General features: G+C 41.0%; 1 protein-coding gene across 5 annotated transcripts; it reads left to right on the top strand.

Annotated features, from left to right (window-relative positions):
- The first annotated feature begins 362 nt into the window (after window positions 1-362).
- On the top strand, window positions 363-18,756 carry LOC110502228 (AP-3 complex subunit mu-1). Of its 5 annotated transcripts, none has more exons than XM_021580097.2 (11): window positions 4,555-5,224; window positions 5,384-5,447; window positions 6,442-6,625; window positions 8,395-8,485; window positions 8,613-8,784; window positions 12,065-12,202; window positions 12,339-12,424; window positions 12,882-13,015; window positions 13,137-13,344; window positions 13,575-13,719; window positions 17,956-18,756. In XM_021580097.2, the coding sequence occupies exons 3-11, from the start codon at window positions 6,444-6,446 to the stop codon at window positions 18,054-18,056; spliced, it is 1,257 nt and encodes a 418-aa protein (XP_021435772.2). In that variant the 5' UTR covers window positions 4,555-5,224; window positions 5,384-5,447; window positions 6,442-6,443; the 3' UTR covers window positions 18,057-18,756. The 5 variants fall into 5 exon arrangements, with proteins under 5 accessions (XP_036815895.1, XP_021435774.2, XP_021435772.2 ...); XM_021580096.2 differs by having other exon boundaries at window positions 6,439-6,625; window positions 17,956-18,516; XM_036960000.1 differs by lacking the exons at window positions 4,555-5,224; window positions 5,384-5,447 and adding an exon at window positions 363-415 and having other exon boundaries at window positions 17,956-18,516.
- The last annotated feature ends 1,620 nt before the right edge of the window (window positions 18,757-20,376 follow it).

Genomic DNA, 20,376 nt, shown 5'->3' on the forward strand with positions numbered 1-20,376 from the left:
ACATAATGAAGATGCGCATGCTCATCCCCAGAATCTCTTCACTTGTCTATTTTCAAAGGATAAAGCTAAGAATATTAACAATTAGAGGTTGACCGATTAATCTGAATGGCCGATTTCAAGTTTTCATAACAATCGTAAATCTGTAATTTTGGACCCCGATATGGCCAGTTTTTTTTTTTTTTACACCTTTATTTAATCTGTATTTAACTAGGCAACTCATTTAAGAACACATTCTTATTTTCAATGACGGCCTAGGAACAGTGAGTTAACTGCCTTGTTCAGGGGCAGAACGACATATTTTTACCTTGTCAGCTCAGGGATTCAATCTTGGAACCTTACGGTTAACTAGTCCAAAGCTCTAACCACCTGCCTCACGAGGAGCCCGCCTGTTACGCAAATGCAGTAAGAAGTCAAGGTATGTTGCTAGCTAGCATTAAACTTAATCATAATCACTAGTTATAACTACACATGGTTGATGATATTACTAGTTTATCTAGCGTGTCTTGCGTTGCATATAATCGATGCAGTGCGCATTTGCGAAAAAGGACTGTCCTTGCTCCAACGTGTACCTAACCATAAACACCAATGCCTTTCTTAAAATCAATACACAGAAGTATATATTTTTAAACCTGCATATTTAGCGAAAAGAAATCCAGGTTAGCAGGCAATATTAACCAGGTGAAATTGTCACTTCTCTTGCGTTCATTGCACGCAGTCAGGGTATATGCAACAGTTTGGGCCGCCTGGCTCATTGCGAACTAATTTGCCAGAATTGTACAATATTTAGACTGATGGATGCCACCTGTTAGATAAAATACGGAACGGTTCCGTATTTCACTGAAAGAATAAATGTTTTGTTTTTGAGATGATAGGTCATTAATATGGTCGAATCCAGAAACTAAGGCACATTTCTTTGTGTTATTATGTTATAATTAAGTCTATGATTTGATAGAGCAGTCTGACTGAGCAATGGTAGGCACCAACAGGCTCCTAAGCATTCATTCAAACAGCACTTTCGTGCATTTTGCCAGCAGCTCTGCTGTTTATGACTTCAAGCCTATCAACTCCCGAGATTAGGCTGATGCAACGATGTGATGTGAAATGGCTGGCTAGTTAGCGGGGTGTGCGCTAATAGCGTTTCAAATGTCACTCGCTCTGAGACTTGGAGTAGTTGTTCCCCTTGCATGCATGGGTAACGCTGCTTCGAGGGTGGCTGTTGTCTTTGTGTTCCTGGTTCGAGCCCAGGTAGGAGCGAGGAGAGGGACGGAAGCTATACTGTTACACTGGCTATACTAAAGTGCCTATAAGAACATCCAATAGTCAAAGGTAAATGAAATACAAATGGTATAGAGAGAAATAGTCCTATAATAACTACAACCTAAAACTTCTTAACTGGGAATATTGAAGACTCATGTTAAAAGGAACCACCAGCTTTCATATGTTCTCATGTTCTGAGCAAGGAACTTAAACATTAACTTTCTTACATGGCACATATTGCACTTTTACTTTCTTCTCCAACACTTTGTTTTTCCATGATTTAAACCAAATTGAACATGTTTCATTATTTATTTGAGGCTAAATTGATTTAATTGATTTCATCTATTATATTAAGTTAAAATAAGTGTTCATTCAGTATTGTTGTAATTGTCATTATTACAAATACATTTTAAAAATCGGACGATTAATCGGTATCAGCTTTTTTTGTCCTCGAATAATCGGTATCGGTATTGAAAAATCATAATCGGTCGACCTCTGTTAACAACGTCATAGTTAAGAACACTAACAATGTGGACAAAAGTGAAACCTATTCTAACAAGAACCAATATCACTCACTAAAAACACAATCCTTGGATAGCTTTTCAGAATTTTTCACAAATGAATTGGTCTACATAGAAAACTAAAGGCATAGAAGCATTAGAAAAAATATAAAAATGCTTTAATTATCTTAATGTTGAAAGTGCGTGGGTGACGTAGAGAAAAATGGTTTGAGGCCATGTCTTGGCTGATTTTCCCATGATGTCAAGCAAAGAGGCACTGAGTTTGAAGGTAGGCCTTGAAATACAACCACAGGTACCCCCCATTTGACTCAAATGATTTTAATTAGCCTATCAGAAGCCTCTAAAGCCATTACATTTTATGGAATTTTCCAAGCTGTTTAAAGGAAAAGTCAACTTTGTGTATGTAAACTTCTGACCCACTGGAATTGTGATACAGTGACGTATAAGTGAAATAATCTGTCTGTAAACAATTACTTCAGGTCAGATTCAGTTCATGTTGCACTTCACTGGCGATAGCTCAAGTCAAGACAGATAGAAAAGGGAGGATGACAGGCATAGATGTGATTGATAAAAACAGTATTTTCATTAGTATTATCTACCGTTTTTGTCAGCTTTATGTAGGCTATTTTTACTTAGTTGACAATGGAGTTATAGACCAAGTGCTCATTTAGGCTATTTAGCCGGCAATGATCCCGGTGTATCAGCGTGTCTATACGGCAGAGGCTGGTGCTCTGCATTAGTTGAATTAACTTTTATCATTATGATTAACCACATGACAATGATTGAGAAACTAAAATGCTATTATTTAAATCAAACTGTTCCACGAAAATGCACATATGAAAATCCTAACTGACATGCAGATCAGTAGAAATGGATCATAGAAGTAGATCTTTTGTATGCTTCCCCAAACCTGAAATTCGCGCACTGCCTATGAAGTCTATAAAATAATTGCCTCCACCTTTCTATGGTCAAATTTTCAATTAAGGTAAGACATGCTTCATAATATGAAGTAAACCATTAAATATGTTTCCAAAATGCATACTGACTACAGATGAGGAAAAAGTCTGGTTGTATTCGATAAAAGTTATTAAAACATATGTACAGGACAAACGTTGGTAGAGGTAAGCTTATCAAAACTCAACTTCATCTTGATATAAGCGAACAGAGTTGAGCGTTCCTCAGCTACAACTGTTTTAAAACCGGTTAAAACATTGTATTGTGCATTTGTGAAATTATTTGGATGTGAAATGAAAGTAGAGGGCTTTGTTTCTAGAACCACACCGTAATTGAGAATCGATTCACATTTAGATTGAATATTTGGCCATTTTGGCTGCCAGAGTCACTTCACCTCGAAACAGAACATGTAACGTTCTTGTAACGTAAGGCTCCTTTAGTCCATTATCTGTCGTTCTGCCCCTGAACAAGGCAGTTAACCCACTGTTCCTAGGCCGTCATTGAAAATAAGAATTTGTTCATAACTGACTTGCCTAGTTAAATAAAGGTCAAATATATTTTTTTTAAATTGCGGAGTAGCTTTCCTTTTGTGACACTACAGTGACATTGAACTTGTGCTGAGGACAGACAGCCACTCAGACTAAAACATTATTTTCATCGTGCTTCAAGGATTTTGAGTCAGACAGACCAAGGAGACTCGGGTGACAGTACAGTCTCTGACCCCTAACCTCTTACCCTAAACCACTGATTGCAGGGAACTTCAGAGCACGCATAGCTACATAAAGACATATGGGCTGCACTAGCTGGGTCATTCCTACTAGGTGGTGCCTTTTCTGTCCCCAGGTGTTAATCATAAACTTCCACAAGAAATAGAAGCCATAAAAGTCATAAAATATTCAAAGCATTTTGTAGTCCTAGTTAAATTCCCTCTCATCAATAAAATGTTTTCACAATTTTTTTATTGATTATTCATTTAAGATGTTCTGTGTGTCCCTGATATCACTTTCCATCTTGCTAGTTTGTTGTAATTCTCCATTTAAGAAAACAACCCACTTCCTACAATGACACCACACTCAGGAAGTGACAATTTCTTTAGTGGAAAAAACTATGGTGCAAAGCTAAATAAATTGAAACACTCAAAGTTGTATAAATGTTTAATGTTATTAGTCTGTATGTCCCCCTCAAATGTCCACCCTATTGGCCTAAATTACAGAGAAAAAAATCTAAATTCCATGCAAGAAATTGCCAAGAAACGGAAGATACATACAAAGCTGTGTACTACTCCCTTCACAGAGCAACGCAAACTGTCCCTAACCAGAATATAAAGAGGAATGGGAGGCCCCAGTGCACAACTAAGCAAGAGGACAAGTACATTGGAGTGTCTAGTTTGAGTGAGAAACAGACGCCTCACAAGTCCTCAACTGGCAGCTTCATTAAATAGTATCCGCAAAACACCAGTCTCAAAGTCAACAGTTGGGATGCTGGCCTTCTTGTGGTTCATTTAACAAAACCTATGGGAAAATGTAGTTTTTTTTGTAGGGTGTTTCGATAAATGCAGAAAATAAGGTCTGTGGTAAACAAACACAGGCTTAAGAGATTTTAGCTATACGTTTTGTTCTAACATCACCTTTTGTGAATTGTGAAGTATTTATGTAATAAAAAAAACACAAAGGCTTAATACTTCATAATGATTTCCGTGTGTAGCAGTGTGCACACATTTCTGAACTGAATAAGTTAGATACATTCAGAGTTCACCGACTAGCCCCTCCCTTCGAGGTTTTGGCAAACAGACATATACAGCTAGCGAAAACTCTTGAAGCCAGACTAGTGTGTAGTCAGTAGCCATGCCCAGCAGAGCTGCATTCAACTAGCTACTATAGCTATTAGCTACCTGGGTTTGGTCGAGGTTCTCTCTGGAGTTTTCCTCTTTGGAGCTTTCTCTGAAGTTTTTTTTAAATTTTCTGATGCGTTATCCTTTTTCTCCTCGAACGGTCGGAGTTTCTTTGCACTAGGTTCGCCTGACACCATGAATGATTACGCCGAGACCTCCTTGAGTAAAGATGAGAATATCAAAATGAATCTAGACAGGGGAAACGGCTTTAAAATAATCACTGACAATACAACGACTACCACATCCACAAAGTCAAAATCATGACACGTGTTTTTATTTTTGGACTTAATTTAAGGTTAGGTTTACAATCACACTTTAAAAAGATACGTTTTAGAAATAGGCGGGGTTTCTGACTTTGTGGCTATGGTAACTAGTGAGTCGCTAAAGCGTGATGAACCAACCCGGATAACGCTGTGCTAATTATGGGACTTCCGATCACGGCCGGTTGTGACATTACACAACCCTGGTCTGTTGTGACGCCTCTAGCGCTGCAGTGCCTTAGACTGCTGCGGAGTCGGAGATTTCCGAGATTCCAATTGTTTTGAACGGGATATTAGCTGCCTGCAGACGATTGTGCCTGACTAGAAATACAGGAACTTTGGTAAGAGTTGATGTTGTGCTTTTCGGTCAGTGCATGTTACACACAGATATTCACAAATGTCGAGGTTGAATGTTCAAAGGTTTTATGTAATGTTTAAAGGTTGTATATTGTGCTGATAAGAGTAGAAATGTGCATATTAAATCAGGCTTCTGTGTATAGTGGACAGACTACTCTGACAGTGCAACACAGTTCTATTCCTGCCACTAGCACTGGAACAAAGCAGGTAATGATACTTTTTGATACACTTTAACTAATTTAACCGCTATATCAACCTATTTAACAAGACTCATCTTGCTGATGTCACAAGCTAGAATAAGATTGCTGGCTACAATGTTGCAGACAGTTAGATCACTGTGCTCGAGGCTGCAAGGCTAGGCTAACTTCGTTGAGTCCATATCGGTGCAGGCAGAGTTTATGAGCTAGTTAATAACCAGATTGAACTATTTAGCCAGTGGACTACTAGGCTTTGATTTTAACATCTGACAGTGGATGATATTTATCATCATGGATCAACTTTATGCTGTACAGCCCTTCTAGACATCTGGAGTTTGTCTCTGCATCTTGGATGCAACATGGCACATACCAAACTAAAGTGAAAGACAGTGATTTCATTGTGCATTGTACACAACCCTGGTCTGTCGTACTGTTCTGGCCTGTCTATCCCACTGATCTGATCCACGGGGTAGATAATATATCTCTAGCCATGTAATGTAGGACACATGTGTTACACCTTTGGCTTAGGGCTGTGGACCCGTGAGCACACAAACATACCTTTATATTCATTTATTTTTAGCCCTTCCAATTGGTAGTTAGTATTGTCTCATTGCTGCAACTCCCGTATGGACTCGGGAGACGCGAAGGTCGGGAGCTGTGCGTACTCCAAAACACAATCAAACCAAGCCACAATGCCCACTTTACCCTGAAGCCAGCCGCACCAATGTGTCGGAGGAAACAAGTACACTGCTCCAGTGTCAGCGTGCACTGCACCCGGCCCGCCACAGGAGTCGCTAGTGCGATGGGACAAGGACATCCCTGCCGGACAAACCCTCCTCTAACCCGGACAACGCTGTGCCAATTGTGCGCCGCCCCATGGGTCTCCCGGTCACGACAGAGCCTGGACTCGAACCCAGAATCTCTTTAGACCACTGCGCCACTCGATAGGACACACACACACAAACAAACCTACCTGTGTAACACCTGTCCCTCTCTACCAGCAGAGATGATCAACAGCCTGTTCTTGATCAACCCTTCAGGGGAGATCTTCCTGGAGAAGCACTGGAAAAGTGTGGTCAGTCGGTCGGTGTGTGACTACTTCCTGGAAGCCAAAGAGAAGGCTCTGGAACCTGAGGACGTTCCACCTGTCATTCACACCCCTCATCACTACCTCATCAGCATCTACAGGTCATGCATGCAGTGTATTAGGACTGTATTCAGACCCCTTGATTTTTTTTCACGTTTTGTTACGTTACAGGCTTATTCCCCTTAATCAATCTACACACAATACTCCATAATGAACTAGTGAAAAACGTTTTTTTTTTTCGATATGTTTGCAAATGTATAAAACAGAAATCACATTTACATAAGTATTCAGACCCTTTACTCAGTACTGTGTTGATGCACCTTTGTCAGCAATTACAGCCTCAAGTCTTCTTGGGTAGGATGCTAAAAGCTTGAAACACCTGTCTTTGGGGAGTTTCTCCCATTCTTCTCTACAGATCTTCTCATGCTCTGTCAGGTTGATGGGGAGCATCGCTACACAGATATTTTCAGGTCTCTCCAGAAATGTTCAATCCGGTTCAAGTCCGGGTTCTGGCAGGACCACTCATGGACATTCAGAGATGTGTCCCAAAGCCACTCCTGCGTTGCCTTGGCTGTGTGCTTAGGGTCCTGTTGGAAGGTGAATCTTCTCCCCAGTCTAATAACCTGCTCCAGAGCGCTCAGGACTTCATCAAGGATCTCGCTCTACATCTTTCCCTCGATCCTGACTAGTTTCCCAGTCCCTGCCGCTGAAAAACATCCCCACGGTATGCTTCATCGTAGGGATGGTGCCAGGTTTCCTCCAGATGTGACGCTTGGCAATTCAGGCCAAAGAGTTCAATCTTGGTTTCATCAGACCCGAGAATTTTGTTCCTCATGGTCTGAGAAGTCCTTTAGGTGCCTTTTGGCAAACTCCAAGCGGGCTGTTATGTGCCTTTTTCTGAGGAGTGGCTTCCGTCTGGTCTGATTGGTGGAGTGCTGCAGAGATGGTTGTTCTTCTGTGGAGATGGGAGAACCTTCCAGAAGAACCTTGGAGTTCTGTCAGTGACATTCAGGTTCTTGGTCACCTCCCTGACCAAGGCCCTTCTCCCCCGAATGCTCAGTTTGTCCAGGCAACCAACTCTAGGAAGAGACTTGGTGGTTCCAAACGTCTTCCATTTAAGAATGACGAGGCCACTGTGTTCTTGGCAACCTTCAATGCTGCAGAAATGTTTTCTACCCTTCCCCAGATCTGTGCCTTGACACAATCCTGTCTTGGAGCTCTACGGACAATTCCTTCAACCTCATGGCTTGATTTTTGCTCTGACATGCATTGTAAATTGTGGGATCTTATATAGACAGGTGTGTGCCTTTCCAAATCATGTCCAATCAATTGAATTTACCACAGGTGGACTCCAAGTTGTAGACACATCTCAAGGATGATCAATGGAAACAGGATGCACCAGAGTTCAATTTTGAGTCTCATAGCTAAGGGTCTGAATACTTGCTTATATAAGGTAATTTCTAAAAACCTGTTTTCGCTTTGTCATTGTGGGGTATTGTGTGTAGATTTGAGGGGAAACAAATCATTTAATCAATTTTAGAAAAAGGCTAACAAAATGTGGGAAAAGTCAAGGGGTCTGAATACTTTCTGAATGCACTGTATGTATGCATAGAAAGACACGCTCGCACACACACACACACACACACACTTCAACAGCTACAGGACGCACACTCACACCTCATCATCTACAAGTTATTTTATTAGAATTTATATCACTATTTAAGAAACCGTCATATATCCAAAGCCAATATAAAAACCTGCTCACTCAAGACAGACAGTTTTAAGGTCTGTCTTTATTAGTGTGTTTTTTTTATAACATTTGTTTTATATACAATGTATGAACGTTGCTTCACACATTTTATTATTACAGGGACAAGCTGTTCTTCCTCTCTGTCATCCAGACTGAGGTTCCTCCGCTGTTTGTCATTGAGTTCCTGCACCGCGTCGCAGAGATGATCCAGGTCTGACACAACTCTAAACCTGACAGATTGCCAGGATTAGTTCAACCTGACTAGTTCAACCTGGATTAGTTAACTATTTTATAACCAGTAATGTTTAAGTGTGTGTGTGTGCGTTTTTTTTCTGCAGGACTACTTTGGGGAGTGTTCGGAGACAGTAGTCAAGGACCACATGGTGATGGTGTATGAGCTGTTGGAGGAGATGCTTGACAACGGGTTTCCCCTGGCAACTGAATCTAACGTCCTCAAAGAGATGATCAGACCACCCACCATCCTCCGATCTGTTGTCAACACACTGACAGGTCGGAAGTTTACATACACTTAGGTTGGAGTCATTAAAACTCGTTTTTCAACAACTCCACAAATTTCTTGTTAACAAACTATAGTTTTGACAAGTCGGTTAGAAACTTTTTTCAGTGGGCATTGCGTATACTCACTTCTTAATCCCTACTGATATCAAAGTAGTGTAGTGGAGGTATATGACTGATCAATTATGTAGTACAATAGAGAAATAATGCACAAAGTAGACTACACAATTTTTAAAGTAGACTACACGGTCCTGGACATGCGCTGGCTTGAGCAGGGGGACTTTGCGTACGCTGCAGGATTTTAATCCATGACGGCGTAGTGTGTTACTAATGTATTTATTTATTTATAACCTTTATTTAACTAGGCAAGTCAGTAAGAACAAATTCTTATTTTCAATGACGGCCTAGGAACAGTGGGCCTGTTCAGGGGCAGAACGACAGATTTGTTGGACTAGTAATCGAAAGGTTGCAAGTTCAAATCCCTGAGCTGACCTTGGTACAAACCAAGGTACAAACCTTAGCTCTGGGATTTGAACTTGCAACCTTTCCCCGAGCTGACCTTGGTACAAACCAAGGTACAAACCTTAGCTCTGGGATTTGAACTTGCAACCTTTCGATTACTAGTCCAACGCTCTAACCACTAGGCTACCCTACTGCCCCAATCACAAAGCACGTGAAATATATTCACATGCACACAGCCTAGTTTCAGCAAAATATCATCTGCAGGCAGCAAGAGTGTGTAGCTCTTGCTGCCTGCAGGTTTTGGCATGGAACAGCTCACAGAAGAATGACATCGGTAGCCGGTAGGGTAGGAAAGATGTTTCAACTAATGATAACCGCCAGTAAATGCTAACTTAGGCAACAATGGTTATGCAAACCAGATATTGAAACAGTTTAGTCCGAAGTGTTATTTGTGTTGCTGCAATTGTCATCATGCGCCATTTGCATCAGGGGCATAGACATGGATGCTCCTGGGTGGACAAAGACCCACCCACTGGGGAGCCAGGACCTGACAGGCCCACCCAATCAGATTGATGTGGTTTAAGCATTGTTGTGGACTTGGATCAAACTTTAGTTATTTCTATTTAAAAAATGCGTAATTTTGAGAGTGAAAATCTGAAAAAATATATAAAAAATCCTTTATTTTTTCATTTTTTTTTTTTCAGACCGTTTGGGAACCTTTTGGCAAAATTAGCTTATACCCACTTCTCCAGGCACCACTACACCACTGCATAGGGCTGAGGGAAAGACAGCAGTTACACACTGCATTATGTTAAAGGATAAGCAGTCCATACACTGGGACATAAAAAGCCAGTAGGTTCCAATCATAACAATACAAAGACACAACCGTTAAGCATTTCCCAAGATAAATCTATTACTATTACTTCACATTGCAAAAAACATTTCACATTTAGCACACAAAGTAACGGGGACCTAGAGTTTAAAGTGGAACTGACAGTACTTTGTCTGTCAATGATCACAAGTCAGTCATAATGTGGCTAATAGGCCAGCGTTTCGGTCTTAGGCACTGCATCTTAGTACTAGAGGCGTCACTACAGACCCTGGTTCGATCCCAGGCTGTATCACAACCTGTGGCAGAGCGCAGAACAACTGATACATTTACAAATGCTCAACAACCGCTGAATATGACTGGTGTCAGTAAACGTAGGCAAAAAAAAGTAATAGTTAGTCAATGCTTTAGATAACAACATGTAAACAGCCTAACCAGTTCTGCTTCTGCGAGTAAAATGGTCAGAGTGAGGTGTTTTCTCATTTCTGTTTGGAAGTATAGCAATCTAGCCAACTTTTGTCAGTTAGCTTGGGTGCTTGGTAGTGACAAGCATGCATTGGCAGGCAAGTTGCAGAAGGACGAGGAGACTACAATTCCCCGTTGTTTATCAGTGCAATTTTTACGGCCAGCTAGCTGAAAAAGTTATTTGGCAGTAAAAATTGCACCGATAAACCTCAATCAATCTAATTTATTTATAAAGCCTTTCTTACATCAGCTGCTGTCACAAAGTGCTGTACAGAAACCCAGCCTAAACCCCAAACAGCAAGCAATGCAGGTGTAGAAGCATGGTGGCTAGGAAAAACTCCCTAGAAAGGCCAGAAACTAGAAAGAAACCTAGAGAGGAACCAGGCTATGAGGAGTGGCCAGTCCTCTTCTGGCGGTTCACAAAGAAGGGCACCTACCTATTGGTAGAGTTTCCCTTTGAGCATGGCTGTTATTAATTATACTTTGGATGGTGTATCAATACACCCAGTCACTACAAAGATACAGGCGCCCTTCCTAACTCAGTTGCCGGAGAGGAAGGAAATCGCTCAGGGATTTCACCATAAGGTCAATGGTGATTTTAAAAGAGTTTAATGGCTGGGATGGGAGATAACTGAGGATGGATTAAAAACATTGTAGTTACTCTACAATATTAACATAAATGACAGAGTGAAATGGATGAAGCCTGTACAGATTCCAAATATTCCAAAACATGCATCCTGTTTGCAACAGGGCACTTAAGTACATATTGCAAAAAAAGAGGCAAGGAAATGCACTTTTTTATCCTGAATACAAAGTGTGATGTTTGGGGCAAATCCAACACTTCACTGAGTACCACTCTTCATATTTTCAAGCATGGTGGTGGCTTGTCATCGGCAAGGACTAAGGAGTTTTTTAGGATAAAAAGAAACGGAAAAGAGCTTAGCACAGGCAAAATTATAGAGGAAACTTGGTTTAGTCTGCTTACCAAGGCAACATTGAATGTTCCTGAGTAACTTAGTTACAGTTTTGACTTAAATCGGCTTAAAAATGTATGGCAAGACTTGAAAATGACTGTTTTGCAATGATCAACATCCAACTTGACAGTGCTTGAATAATTTTTTTAATAATGGGCAAATGTCATACAATCCAGCTGTGCAAAAGCTCTTACAGCTATAATCGCTGCTAAACGTGACTCTAACATGTATTAACTCAGGGGGCTGAATACTTATCTAATGAAGAAATATTAGTGTTTTATTTTCCATTAAATTGTTTTAAATATTCTTCCACTTTGACATTAGAGTATTTTGTGTAGGTCGTTGACAAAAAATGACAAATCCATTTTAATCCCACTTTATAACACAACAAAATGTGGAAAAAGTCAAGGGGTGTGAACTTTCTAAAAGCACTGTAGGTCGAGATAAAGTGACTAGGCAACAGGATAGATAATAAACTGTAGCAGCAGCGTATGTTATGAGTTAGTTTAAAAAGTGTGTGTGTGTGTGTGTGTGTGTGTTCCAGGGACCAGTAACGTTGGAGACACGTTGCCAACTGGTCAGCCGTCGACCATCCCGTGGAGGCGGGCCGGAGTGAGGTACACCAATAATGAAGCTTACTTTGACGTGGTGGAGGAGATTGACGCTATCCTGGACCAATCAGGTAGGAGCAGTACTGACTTGTCCACCGGCACCACGGTGCAGAGATCCCGGAATTCAGATCCAGAGGTTAAAGGTCAGGCATCAGGAGTTTGTGTGTGTGTGTGTCGTCTGTAAGCTGTGTTATGATTGGTTAACAGGTACAACAGTGTTTGCAGAGATCCAGGGCGTGGTCGAGGCGTGTGTCAAGCTGTCTGGTATGCCCGACCTCACACTCTCCTTCATGGTGGGCCCCCACACACACACACTATATCAGGGTTGGGGTCCATTCGAATTGAAGGTAGTCATTTCAGGAAGTGATTTAACTTTTTAATAAAAAAATGGAAATAATAAATAACTTTTGAAAGTTACTTCTTGAAATGATTTCCTTCAATTCAAATTGACCACACACACATACACACACACACACACGGGTGGCAGGTAGCCTAGCGGTTAAGAGCGCTGGGCCAGTAACCAAAAGGTTGCTGGTTCGAATCACCGAGCCAGGAAAGTGGAAAAATATCGCCGCTCTGCCCTTGAGCAAGGCAGTAAACCCCCAACAACAACTGCTCCCCGGTGCTGTGGACATCGATTAAGGCAGCCTGACACATTTTGGCTGAATGCATTCAGTTGTGCAACTAACTAGGCATTTCCCTTCCCACACACAGAGTATGGTCTATTCATACTGCATTTTGTCTTTGCAGAATCCTCGTCTCCTTGACGATGTGAGTTTCCACCCATGTGTTCGCTATAAACTCTGGGAATCTGAGCGCGTCCTCTCCTTCATTCCCCCTGATGGGAACTTCACCCTAATGACCTATCACGTCAATGCACAGAAGTAAGGCTTTAAACTCTGACCCCTAATCCTAGCACTACCATGTCTATTATTTTCAGTCTGGTAGCCATCCCAGTTTAATAATAGTATTGGTAATCTATTTATTCTGTTATATTCTATGCAGTCTTGTAGCCATCCCAGTGTATGTGAAGCAGAGCATCAGTTTCTTTGAGTGTGGTTCTGATGGCCGTCTGGACGTGACCGTTGGACCGAAGCAGACCATGGGGAAGACGGTCGAAGGGGTGATGGTCACGGTCCACTTGCCCAAAACTATCCTCAGCATCAATCTGACTGCCACACAGGGCAGTTACACATATGACAATGGTACAAAGGTAACTACACGCCTACTACCCTGTTACCTTGTAACCTCTAACCCCTGAGCCTAACCACTACACAGAGTAGCTATACCTACGACCCTATTTCCACGTTAGACCAGGTAAACAGCAAATCAGCAGACATTACTATTAACAAACTTCTCCATCTCACAAGTATCCCTGAACCTACCCCCCCCTTCTCTCTCTTTTTCTTTCTCTCTCTCTCTCCCGCGCTCTCTTCTCTCTAGTTGTTGGTGTGGGACATTGGAAAGTTGAACCCACAGAAGCTTCCTAACTTGCGAGGTAGTCTGAGTCTGCAGGCTGGAGCCCCCAAACCAGAGGAGAACCCCAGTCTGAACATCGACCTGAATATACAGCAACTTGCAATATCAGGTACCCCTGACCTGTAACTTTTGTCCCTTTCAGCCTCTCCCGATTGTTGGGTTATTCCAAATCGGTTCCTACTACCTAGCCCCCTTGTAGATCTGGAGGAATTGGATAAGTAGAAGTCTTATGGTAATAGTTTAGTCTTGCCTCCTTATTGACTGTTGAAATGTGACCATATTGCTTCCATTGATCCAATTTTCATAGATCTATGAGTGGCTCAGTAATAGGTGCTAGGGGTAAATTTGGAATTAAGCTAATCTGTGTCTTGGCAGTAAAGTTTATGGTGTTGGGGGTAGTAACATGCTCTGTAAAAGGTTGTATTGCCATAGTAATACTGCATGCTAAATATCAATGTATACTCAGTTTATTAGGTACACCACCCAGTTCACCAGTTCACGAAAATGGTTCACTCCTACAGACAGTGAGCCGTGGCTGTGGCTTGCTATATAAATAAAGCAGTCAGACAGGCATCAAGGCATTCAGTTACTGTTCGATTGGACGTTGAGAATGGGCAAAACGAGTGACCTAAGCGAGGTATGATCGTCGGTGCCAGGCACGCCAGTTCTAGTATCTCAGAAATGGCCGACCCCTTGGACTTTTCATGCACGACAGTGTCTAGGGTTTACAGAGAATGGTAAGACAAAATAAAAACATCCAGGCAGTGGCAGTCCTGTGGGCGAAAACAGCTCGTTGATGAGAGGTCAAAGGATAAATGCAAGCTAACATGCAAGTCACAAATAAGCTAATAACGGTGCAGTACAAATTCTGAGAACGGCATCTCAGAATGCACAACTCGTCAGTCCTTGGGCTATTGAAGCAGACAACCACACCGGGTTCCACTCCTATCAGCTAAAAACAAGAAGAAGCAGCTGCAGTGGGCACGTGATCACCAACACTGGACAATTGAATAGTGGAAAAACATTGCCTCCTCTGACGAATCCCAGCTCCTGATGAGTCATGCTGATGGCAGTCCGGATTTGGTGTAAGTATCATGAGTCCATTGCCACATCCTGCCTTGTTACAGGCTGGTGGTGTAATGGTGTGGGGAATATTTTCCTGGCACATGTTAGGTCCTCTTGGTACCAATTGCGCAGCACTTCCGTTCCCTGAAAAATTCAGGTTGTTCTGGAGACATAGGGGCATCCTACACTGCACTACACTGAAAAAAATATATAAATGCAACATGCAACAATTTCAAAGATTTTATTGTTACAATTTTACAATCTTTTAAAAGTTGCAGTGCAGCTTGCATGGTGCCACAGAATTTTATGGCACGTTTTTTAAGTGTGAACCACTGGTACCATTAATGCTCGTTAGTGCTAGTTTTTCCCCGTTGGCGAATTGAACCCCTGTCTCCCGCGTGCCCGCAATCTCTAGTACAGGCCTTATTGAAGGCTACCAAATGCTTCTCAAAGATGCCCTCTGGGGGTCAAACTAGCACTAACTAGCATTGTAAATAAGAATTTGTACCTTAACTGATTCCATATGTGTTATTTCATAGTTGTGATGTCTTCACTTCTACATTGTAGAATAATAGTAAAAATAAAGAAAAACCCTGGAATGAGTAGGTTTGTCCAAACTTTTGACTGGTACTTGCTTAATTCATTTGATTTAATATTATGGAGGTTCTATTCCAAGGAAAATGAAAAACCCTCTGGGTTTCCGTTAGGATGGGGACGGGAAATATGACGCTGTACAACGTGATGGTCGGGGGTACAGTACTGGTCTATTTAGCTAAAGAATGTAGTGTCCTGCGGGTGCGCAGGATACCGGGGTTCAATTCCCCGACGAGGCGGAAGGAGTAGGCTGTTCTTGTAAATAACAATTTGTTCTTAACTGACTTGCCTAGTTAAATAAATCCTCTTTAAATAAGACCTACACCACTTTTAACAGCACATTACTCAATACTAGTGAGACTCTCGTCGCCTACGGTAAGCCTACAGTATATCTAAAAAATATGTGACTCTCCGCCAATAATTACATATAAGAGGATTGGAGGATATTTCTGTAATTCAGTGATATTTATTCCCGTAGTAATTCGTTATGGATCCATAACTAAATAAACATCAGCATTTTGAAAGAGTATTTTTATTATTTTATGAATGAAAGCATAAAGATGCCATTTATTATTTACATTGCTTTAGTTTGAACCTGCAGACTGGCACTAAGAACAGAACAGCGGGAACGTTTCCCTAGTCAGCGCCATTATTAGTGCAATGCCCCTTAAAGTGTTGCCAGTGTGGCAGGGTGGGTGTCCACCCCCTTCCTCCTCCCTTCCCCATGGGCTAGGTCGGTCTTCTGTGCGCGGCTCTGCGGCCCATCCCGTGCCCCCTGCCCTTGTGCCTTGAATCTCGCGCGCTTTCAGTGGATACAGCTGGAAAACTGCAATGCAGTCCCATTGTGCTCTACTCGGGAGCTGTGACCAATATATATTGTCCTGCTAATAACAGGGTTAATAATATATATGTGAGAATATCCAACGGGCTTTTATATCATTCTAAATTAATAATAATAGTCACTTTGTTTAAAAATAACAATATTTTGGAGAATTCGTTTTCAAATAACATAAAATGAGCGAGGAAAAAGGACATTCTTGAACATGGAGTGAGACATTGTTACTAATTTGTAAATCAAGCCAGTTTGTTATTTAGGAAGATTTATTTCTGTTTTTAGAGGGAGAAAAACCAAAAACCTACAGTCATCTCATGGGTCTCTCAGTTGAGCCCACCACAGGTATTGAAGCAGCATCTGTAACACAGCTATGCAGTGTCTTAGACCATTGCGCCACTCAAGAACTGTACAATGTGACCGGTTGGGAGTGGCATACAGTACTTCAGTAAGAGCAAAATAATCCTAAACAATAAAATAATAAAAACCTTTGTGTAACAACAGTTTTAGGAAGTAATACTGAAGATGTGCACAATTATCAGTTTCTATTTAGGTTTGTCGCCCATTCATTGTCAGAGACACAGTGGGGCCCAAAAGCATAATCAGTTCTCTAACTCCCCATTGCGCTGGTCTGGAGCAATAAAGTGGTGAAGCAGGGTACCGTACTAAACCACAAATTTCCTCTAAGTCCCGCGGCGTAAGCTCACAACTTTTTAAAGGAGGAACCACTGTACAGTTCATATAAGTAAAGTAGGCCCCAATCTATGGATTTCACATGACTGGGACTACAGATATGCATCTGTTGGTCACAGATACCTTTTAAAAAAAGGGGTGTTTCATCAGAAAACCAGTCAGTATCAAGTGTGACCACCATTTTCCTCATGCAGCGTGACACGTCTCATTTGCATAGAGTTGATCAGGCTGTTGATTGTTGCCTGTGGAATGTTCACTTCTCTTCAATGGCTGTGCTAAGTTTCTGGATATTGTCGGGAACTAGAACACGCTGTCGTACACGTTGATCCAGAACATCCCAAACATGCTCAATATGTGACATGCCTGGTGAGTATGCAGGGCATGGAAGAACTGGGACATTTTCAGCATCCAGGAATTGTGTAAGATCCTTGCTACATGGGGATGTGCATTATCATGCTGAATCAAGGTAATTGCAGCGGATGTTTGGCACGACAATGAGCCTCAGGATCTCGCCATGGTATCTCTTGCATTTTATCGATGGCAATTGGAATGCACATGGTGTTTGTTTTCCGTAGCTTATGCCTGCCCATACCATAACACCACTGCCATCATGGAGCACTCTGTTCACATCTTCACGGTACAGTTGAAACCGGGATTAATTTGTGAAGAGCACACTTTTCCAGCTTCTTGATATGCCACACCTGTCAGATGGATGGATATTCTTGGCAAAGGAGAAATGCTCACTAACAGGGATTTGAACAAATTTGTGCACAAAATTTGAGAGAAGCTTTTTGTGCATTTGAAAAATTTCTATGATCCGTTATTTCAGCTCATGAAACATGGGACCAACACTTTACATAAATTTTTGTTCAGTATAAATGGGTGTACCTAATAAACCTCAGACTCAATGGAGAATATGTGTGTCAATAAATGTTACAGTATAGGCGTTTTGATAAATGTGTAAATATATGGTAACTGTAAAGTTTATGGTAAATCCATGATATAGTTAACCCAAAAACAATCTTTTAGTATGTTGTTTATTTGTCCACTGTTAATACATTCCCCAAAAATAGTGCATGTTAGCGGTCAAAATGTCAAGATAAAGAAAATTCAGTACAGAGCAAAACAAATGGTGATGCGTTTATGCTACCTGTGTTTTAGGACTGAAGGTGAACAGGCTGGATATGTTTGGTGAGAAGTACAAGCCTTTTAAAGGGGTTAAATACATCACCAAGGCTGGGAAGTTCCAGGTGCGGACTTGAAGAGTGAAACCTAAAGGTCATAGGTCAACTAGCCAACGTGCCTAATGCTCTGGGTCAAAGGTCAACTCTTAGACACGCTGGCTGTCAACTATTATGATCTCTATTTGTAGTTCAGAGCCATGATCGGTCCATTATGACAAATGTCTGAAACTTGTAAAAAGGTTCACTGTCACAGCAGACTGTTGTGGCTCTGCAACAGCAAACTGAATTGAGCTTTTTACATGCCCAGTGTCAACCCTTCTACCTTATGCCTTTTTATACCCCTATACTCCTTCTAGATTAGGGACAGAGCCTGTATTAAATAACTTTGTTGTTTATTTAAATGTTTATTATTTGGATGGAATGGAGTTGTTGGTCTGCGAAGGGAATTGTTTTAGACAATCACCCTATTATTTCTCCTGTATCTGGAATTAAATAACCTCTACGGAATCTCACTGTGTTCCAGCACAGCCCACCTCTCGCTTTCTGTCTGTCTTGCTCACTCATCTCCCCTCTTTCTATCTTCTATTTCTCTGCTTTAGCAGGTAAAGATTTAATATCTAGTTTTATATAAAGCATAATTTTTGACCATTTTATGACTAATAACCCTCTAATGCTGAGTAACTGCAACCAAGAGTGGAATCTCATTTGGTCATACATGGTGTTAATTAATATACAAGCTAACAATTACTGCAAGTATTAATAAATATGCATAAAGTCACTACTGCATTTTATTTGCCGTTCTCACCAGGGACTTTTGGTTGTCCTAATGTTATTTTGCCTACAACCTTCCCACAACCTTCTGGGAATGGTGCAGGGTAGTTGCTTGGCTTTGGAACGTTGTCAGCACAGTTAAAGAACTTGACAAAAAAAAAATATTTTCTTTGTTTTTCATTACTTTAACACAACGTTTCCTAAAAGTTCAAACATGGTTACATTTAATTTCAATTTTGGTAATGTTCTAGGAACATTCTCCAACTTGTTTGACATTGGAAATGTTCTCAAAGTTCAGAGAACATTAAGAAACAGTGTTCTTCTGTGGAAATTTCAGTACTTCAGCATAATGTTTTCTGCAGGTTTCCTCATGGTTCTATTTAAAGGCATGTTCTCAGAACATTAAGAAAACTTGCCATAAAAACTAAAAGCAAATATTTTGTAACAACATTAATTCTCATCATCAACAAAACTCTCTATCCTCTATCTTGTTAAATGTGTTCAGGTGTGTTGGCCTGAACTTGTTTTCTTTGAAATGGGTTCTGTTTGAATAGACTAAAATGAACAGCTTTGTATGAGTTAAAAAAAACATGGCATGCTAGCTCCTTCCTGGTGGTGCAGTGGACGAAATGCACGGATGAAGTCAAGAAGATCATAGGTTAGAATGTCACTGACGGGACGGCATGCCACAATAAAACATTTATGTTTGCATGATTTAATGCTTAAATTAGTTTCCATGAGCCGGGTGCTTGGAGTTCAGTACAGTTATCCCAAATGTAAGCTAGCAGTGTAATTAAAAGTCTTAGTGAAAGTTTGGGGTCACAACATTTTAGAATGTTCTCAAACTTATTTTATTACCAAATTATTTTATTATTCAAATAATGTTTTTAAAACCTCCCTGCAAACTAAAATGTACATTCACAGAACAGGCAAAATGTTCACTTGGACCAATTGGAAACCAAATGCTTACGTTCCCACGTAAGTTCCAAGGAATGAAATGTGCCATCTGGAATTTGTTATGCCTGATGCACAATAGACATTTTCCCATAGAGGGTTAGAGTAATGTGGTTAATGTGGATGCTACCATGATTATGCATAATAATGAATACTGATGAGTGAGAAAGTTAGAGGCACAATGATCATCATGGCATTTTTCAGGATTAATTTAGAAGTGTTCAGAAACAACTTATCTACACTGAACAAAAAATATAAAGATAAGCACAACATCTCCTTTGCATAGAGTTGATCAGGCTGTTGACCCACTCCTCTTCAATGGCTGTACGAAGTTGCTGGATATTGGCGGGAACTGGAACACGCTGTTGTTCACATCGATCCAGAGCATCCCAAACGTCCTCAATGGGTGATATGTCTGGTGAGGATGCTTGCCATGAAAGAACTGGGCCATTTTCAGCTTCCAGGAATTGTGTACTACACGCAAGCATTATCATGCTGAATCAAGGTGATGGCAGCGGATGTTTAGCACGACAATGAGCCTCAGGATTGCGTCTCGGTATTTGCATTTATTTATTATGGATCCCCAATAGGGTCCAGCAAAATTTAAGGCAATTTATACCATTTTTTAAAAAAAATATTACAATACATTCACAGATTTCACAACACACTGTGT

Source organism: Oncorhynchus mykiss, chromosome 23 (genome assembly GCF_013265735.2).
Source record: "Oncorhynchus mykiss isolate Arlee chromosome 23, USDA_OmykA_1.1, whole genome shotgun sequence".
NCBI classification, from domain to species: domain Eukaryota; kingdom Metazoa; phylum Chordata; class Actinopteri; order Salmoniformes; family Salmonidae; genus Oncorhynchus; species Oncorhynchus mykiss.